Source organism: Neodiprion lecontei, unplaced genomic scaffold, assembly GCF_021901455.1.
Source record: "Neodiprion lecontei isolate iyNeoLeco1 unplaced genomic scaffold, iyNeoLeco1.1 ptg000044l, whole genome shotgun sequence".
In the NCBI taxonomy this organism is placed as follows: domain Eukaryota; kingdom Metazoa; phylum Arthropoda; class Insecta; order Hymenoptera; family Diprionidae; genus Neodiprion; species Neodiprion lecontei.
The window spans coordinates 85,001-92,500 of NW_025791830.1; the positions used below are offsets into that span (position 1 = coordinate 85,001).

The following is a 7,500-nucleotide window of genomic DNA, read 5'->3' on the forward strand; positions in this document are numbered from 1 at the left end:
ATACACACATATATATATATATATATACATATGTGTATTATACTTTTCAATTTACTTTTAAAAAATGGAAAATTGGAAATAAAAAAAATTTTCTCACATCATTTCAATTTTCCGAAATTATGTATGATTATTAGAAAAATCCTGAATATTTTCAATTATTCGCTTATTTTTTATTTTATTTCATTTTTTTCTAATTTTTTCCATTCACAATTATTATTTATTTCATTAGATTATTTACCTCGATTACCTTCATTTATATTTTATTATATTAATGTATAATATAAATATATATAAATGTATACATATATATATATATATATATACACATATGTATATCATAATTTTCAATTTTCTTTTGAAAATTGGGAAATCAAAGAAAAAAAAATTTTTCTCACATGTTTCAATTTTTCAAAATTATGTATAATTATTAGAAAAATCCTGAATATTTTTAATTATTCGCTTATTGTTTATTTTATTTCATTTTTTCATGATTTTTTCCATTCACAATCATTTTTTATTTTATTACATTATTTACCTCAATTACCTTCATTTATATTTTATTACATTAATGTAGAATATAAATATATATAAATATATATATACATATATATGTATATATATGCATACATATATACGAACATATATATATATATATATTTATACATACGTATATTATAATTTCCAATTTACTTTTGAAAAATGGGAAATTAAAAAAAAAATTATTCTTACATTATTTTAATTTTTCAAAATGATGTATGATTATTAAAAAAATCTTGAATATTTCTGATTATTCGCTCATTTTTTATTTTATTTAATTCTTCTATAATTTTTTTCATTCACAATCATTCTTTATTTTATTACATTATTTACCTCAATTACCTTCGTTCATATTCTATTATATTATTGTAAAATATATATATATATAGATATATACATACATATACATGTATATATATATATGTGTATGGATATATATGTTTACATATATATACATATATATATGCATATGTATATTATAATTTTCAATTTACTTTCGAAAAGAGGGAAATTGAAAAAAAAAATTTTTCTCACATTATTTCAATTTTTCAAAACTATGGATGATCATCAGAAAAATCCTGAATATTTTTAATCATTCGCATATTTTTTATTTCATTTTATTTTTTTCATAATTTTTTTCATTCACGATCATTTTTTATTTAATTACATTATTTACCTCAATTACCTTCATTTATATGTCATTATATTAATGTATAATATAAATATATATAAATATATATCTATATACATATATATCTATATATATATATACACATATTTATACATATATATACATATATATAAATATATATATATATATATATATATCTATATATATATATATACATATATATGTATATATACGTATGTATATTATGATTTTCAATTTACTTTTGAAAAATGGAAAATTAGAAAAAAAAAAATTTTTCTCGCATAATTTTAATTTTTCAAAATTATGTATAATCATTAGAATAATCCTGAATATTTTTAATTATTCGCTTATTGTTTATTTTATTTCATTTTTTCATGAGTTTTCCCATTCACAATCATTTTTTATTTTATAACATTATTTACCTCAATTACCTTCATTCATATTCTATTATATCGATGTATAATATAAATATATTTAAATATATATATACACATATATATATATATATATACATATATATATACGTATGCATATTATAATTTTCAATTGACTTTGAAGAAATGGGAAATTGAAAAAAAAAAAAATTTTTCTCACGTTATTTCAATTTTCCAAAATCACGTATAATTATTAGAAAAATTCTGAATATTTTTAATTAGTCGCCTATCTTTTATTTCACTTCATTTTTACATAATTTCTTCCATTCACAATCATTTTTTATTTTATTACATTATATACCTCAATTACCTTCATTCATATTTTATTATATCAATGTATAATATAAGTATACATGAATATATATATACATATATATGTATATACATATATATATGTATATATACATATATATATATATATATACATATCTATATTATAATTTCCAATGTACTTTTAAAAAATGGGAAATTGACAAGACAAAAATTTTTCTTACATTATTTCAATTTTTCAAAAATATGTATAATTATTATAAAAATCCTGAATATCTTTGATTATTTGCTTATTCTCTATTTTATTTTATTTTTTCATAATTTTTTTCATTCACAAACATTCTTTATTTTATTACATGATTTACCTCAATCACCTTCATTGAAATTCGATTATATTATTGTATGATATAAATATATATAGATATATACATACATATATATGTATATATATATATATGTATGTATATGTGTATATATATATATATATATATATATACACACATTTATATATATATATATATACATATGTGTAATAGAATTTTCATTTCACTTTTAAAAATGGGAAATTAAAAATAAAAAAAATTTTCTCACATTATTTCAATTTCTCAAAATTACGTATAATTATTATAAAAATCCTGAATATTTTTAATCATTCGCATATTTTTTATTTTATTTAATTTTTTATAATTTTTTCCATTCACAATCGTTCTTTATTTAAAAAAATTATTTACCTCAATTACCTTAATTTATATTTTATTATATTAATGTATAATACAAATATATATAAATATATATATACATGTATATGTACATATATGTATATATATATACGAACATATATATATATATTTATACATATGTATATTATAATTTTCAATTTACGTCTAAGAAATGAGAAATTGAAAAAAAAAAATTTTCCTTACGTTATTTCAATTTTTCAAAATTATGTATAATTATTAGAAAAATCCTGAATTTTTTTGTTTATTCGCATATTTTTTATTTTATTACATTATTTACCTCAATTACCTTCATTTATATTGGATTATATTAATGTATAATATAAATATATATAAATATATATATACATATGTATCCATATATATATGTATACATATATGGACATATATATATATATACATGTATAAATGAATATATATACGTAGATTATAATTTTCAATTCACTTTTAAAAAAAGGAAAATTGAAAAAAAAAAATTTTTTCCACAATATTTCAATTTTCTGAAATTATGTATAATTATCAGAAAAATCCTGAATATTCTTAATTATTCGCTTATTTTTCATTTTATTTTATTTTTTACAATGTTTTTCACTCATAATCGTTTTTTATTTTATTACATTATTTACCTCAATTACCTTCATTTATATTTTATTCAATTAATGTATAATATAAATGTGTATGAATATATATATATATACATATATATCCATATATATATATACATATATACACATATATATACATACATATATATACATATACATATATATATATATATATATATACATATGTATATTATAATTTTCAATTCACTTTTAAAAAATTGGAAATTGAAAAAAAAAAATTTTTCGTACATTATTTCAATTTTTCAAAATTATGTATAATTATTAGAAAAATCCTGAATATTTTTAATTATTCGCTTATCGTTTATTTTATTTCATTTTTTCATGATTTTTTCCATTCACAATCATTTTTTATTTTATTACATTATATACCTCAATTACCTTCATTTATATTCTATTATATTAATGTATAATATAAATATATATAAATATGTATATACATATATATCTATATATATACATACATATATGAATATATTTATGTATATTATAATTTTCAAATTACTTCTAAAAAATGGGAAATTGAAAAAAAAAAAATTTTTCTCACGTTATTCCGATTTTTCAGAATTATGTATAATCATTTTTTATTTTATTACATTATTTACCTCAATTACCTTCATTTAAATTTTATTATATTAATGTATAATATAAATATATATAGATATATATACATATATATGTATATATATATATATATATATATATATATATATGTATATATATATATATACACATATACATATATATATATATATGTATATTTATATACATACCGGGACAATCTCTTGAAACTATACATATAATGCGCATGCGCGAGTTTTATCGGCTGCTCGGGCAGGCTGGCCACTCCGAGTTTCAGCTGTCAAACTCTGTTTCTGGCGGCGGCGTAGTTCATACGAATTTTTGAGGTTAGAATCTCAAACGGTCGAGGTAGTGACTCGGAAAGTTGATGCTAATGCTCTTTGAAAATTGGCTTTATTCGACTAAAATGAGAAATCTATTTAAATGTTGGGTGCTTGGAAGAAACGCAGCAGGTAGGTGCGAACACTTCATTTAATCATTTTTATTATTTCGTACATTAGAAATAACAATGGAACTTTTATCTATCAACAGGTGATACGGCGAAAATAATTACATCTCTGATATTCACTGTTATCTGCCCATTCAATTTGTCAGACGTACAAAGATCATCGCCACTTTCAAGCAACTAAGCAACTCTCTCACTCTTTTGTGATTTCAGGGGGTAATATTGAATTGTATCACTTTCGAAAATGAGACTTTAAACCGAGCGTTCAAGAAATTTTAATATCTCACTATCTGTAACGGAACTGTGAATCTTTTTTTTCTTGAAAATAGTTCAACAAAATTTACGAATAGTTGATAGCCAATGTATTTTTTCCGATTAACAAATTATTGCTACTACTATTTAAAATTTCCGAATGATTATCAGAATTTATGTCGCAAATTTTCAATGATGTTCGATTAAATAAATGAAGAGGACCTAATACTCAAATTGAAAATTCAAGTAATACTAGATTTATTAAAATGATTTCTGTATTTCATGTTAGTGCGGTTCGAAACAAAGAAAATCTAATCGAAAGCGTAGAACTGAGGAACGTAAATCACATCCTGTGACACAAGTTGAAAATCAAGTTTCTCAAAATGCGCCTCAATGTCACAATTAGCTTCAAGGACAATCATGTTTTAGAGTAATGTCAGAACATTATTACGAGGATCTTGACTTATCGGATTCAAGATTGTGTCCCTTGTTCCATCAAAATAAATGAATATCTAATTTTCAACCAAGTTTATGAAGATTTTTTTCCAAATAATGTAATCCGATACAATATCTTGTTCTTAGTCCTCCGAACATCACCTTCTAACAAGGATATTTGGAAAGAGTCCCTTTGTTGCAGAAACCATTATAAAATTCTTGGTTTTCAATTCGTGCTACTGAATAACTCTGTGTTTCAGGTTCCATTTTCAATCTCAAAATGGGATTTTTTTTGCTCCAGATAATGCTAACATGAAATTCAGAAATAATTGCGGTACATGGAGATTCACAAGCTTTCAGTCTTAGCGTAGGACCCTATAAAGAGTGTAAAATTGAATTTGGTTTCAAGTTATCGTGCAACTAGCTAGCCAGATGACACCGTCAACTAAGATTAAATTTAAAGACATTTTCAACTGAACTTATTCAACAGTTCTAGATTTAGATTGATTCAGTTTGCCTAGCAAAATTCAACCCTACAATCTAATTGAGGACTTGAAAAACTATTTATCTGAATTCAATGCCAAAGAGAGCAAAAGTAAGCTTCAAAATAAGATACCAAATCAAATGGTATAAAGTTTGAAAAACAATGCTGGTCAATAATAATGCTTAAATTACAATGGTGCACAGAATGATTCCTCGGTAGAATGAATTGGCAGCAACGGTTAAGTAATAAACTTATCGCTATTGGCTCGATCAAAGTAAAATGATGGGATATTCAGCCATTATGATCTGTAGTATGTCCCGCTCTTCAATTTTGCCTCAACTGATGTTAAGAAGGTGGCGATGGTCTGATAAAATTCACTCCGGCAGCTGATGTCTGACGAAACAACTAGGTTCAATGGTTCTAATGATTGCACCGCTCGAGAAACCAGGATCCTTGCCACCTAAACGTTTTGACCATCAGGTAAGGCATAATTTTCCTCGTGTTAATTAAAGTTTAAACTTCGAGCCTGCTGAAAAAAAAAACGAATTTAATCATTGAATCCATGTTAAAATATTGTCATTGTCAAAGATCACGTAATTGGAAATTTACTTACATGCTTCGATGCCTGACAAATGTAGTCCCGCTTTGACAATGAATTATTTCGTACCTGAAAATATTAGAAGCTATTATTATCAAACAGGATCTTTTGGTATTTTTGAATACAACTAATTTCCAATAAAATTCACAAAACATAAAACGTTAATGAGACGCATTGCCACCAGACATCACCTGGCTTAATGCTCGAAAATTACAATCACAAATTACTGATCGTTAGATATCGTTTGACGTATTGCTTTTGTGAATACCATTTATTGAATTTGTATTGTGGAGTTTTTTCATAGTCCATATTTTTTCGAAATCAACAAAATTCTTCGATTAGCAAATTCACAATATGATCGCGAATATCACGGTATAATCGCGAGGTTACTGAAATTCGTTCACCTGAACCGCTGAATACGAGGTGAATAAACATCGCCGATCACATCGCGAAACTATTTCCTTGTTTTCCTACGTAATGATGAAGAGGGACATCGATTTCTAGAATTGAAACTCAGAGACAGATCACCACGTGGTATTTAACCAGATAGTTCGTATCCTAATTCTGTGCATACCGGCGACACTGGGAGGGCGCGAAAACCACGATTCTGGTGATACCAGAATTTGATTGGATGAGGGCAACGATCGCGACTGGTATCAGCCAATACAATCATCTTTCTCCAGAGTTTCGTAACTTTCCCACCCGCGAATATAAACAACCCCGCCCGCGTAAATTGACCACTTTGCAAAAAGATCGCGCAACTTCAACCACGTGTCTGGCAACTACCTCGATCTTTTTGTGAATTTTTTCATCGTGTTCATTAGATAAAAAAAATGCCTAATTACAAGTTTTCTGTGCAGGAAAAGGTGGAATTAGTGAAATTTCATTACCAGGGCCTGTCTTACCGGGAAAATCAGGCCCATTTCGCCGTCACACACCCGGATCGACCAACACCTTCGTTAGCGACCATCAGGAATCTGGTTCTAAAATTCGAACAATCCGGTAGTGTCGACGAGAGAACCAGGAAAATCTCTCAACCAAACCGTCAGCTGAGCTGGGATACTAAGCTGGACATCTGCTTGACCGTCGAAGAGGATCCATTCAAGCCTATCAGCCGCATCGCCCAGGACTTGGAAATATCTAACGCGTCGGTCAGAAGAGTATTGCGTGAAGCTAAGTACAGATCGTACAAGTTTCAAGTCCATCAAGAACTCTTGGCTGGTGATAACGATAGTCGTCTTCGCTTCAGCCAAGAGTTGATGGAACGTCTGAACGCAGACGAGGGCTTGTTGAGTCGCATTTGCTTCTCAGATGAAAGTACGGTGATACTTGTCGGGAAACCGAACAGGCAGAACACCAGAGCCTGGTGTCGAAACAACCCTCGTCTGTTCATTCAGGCGGGCACGCAGTACCCGTTGAAGCTCAACGTCTGGCTTGGCGCGATTGGCAAT

At 25.9% G+C, this 7,500-nt stretch overlaps 1 protein-coding gene across 1 annotated transcript in view; it reads left to right on the top strand.

Moving 5' to 3' along the window:
- Positions 1 to 6,882: 6,882 nt before the first annotated feature.
- The window catches only part of LOC124295634, a 9,774-nt gene continuing 9,156 nt past the window's right edge, over positions 6,883 to 7,500 (top strand). The window contains exon 1 of the mRNA XM_046746240.1: positions 6,883 to 7,500. This exon is cut by the window's right edge and continues 108 nt beyond it. Within this exon, the coding sequence (XP_046602196.1) occupies positions 6,883 to 7,500 (618 nt within the window).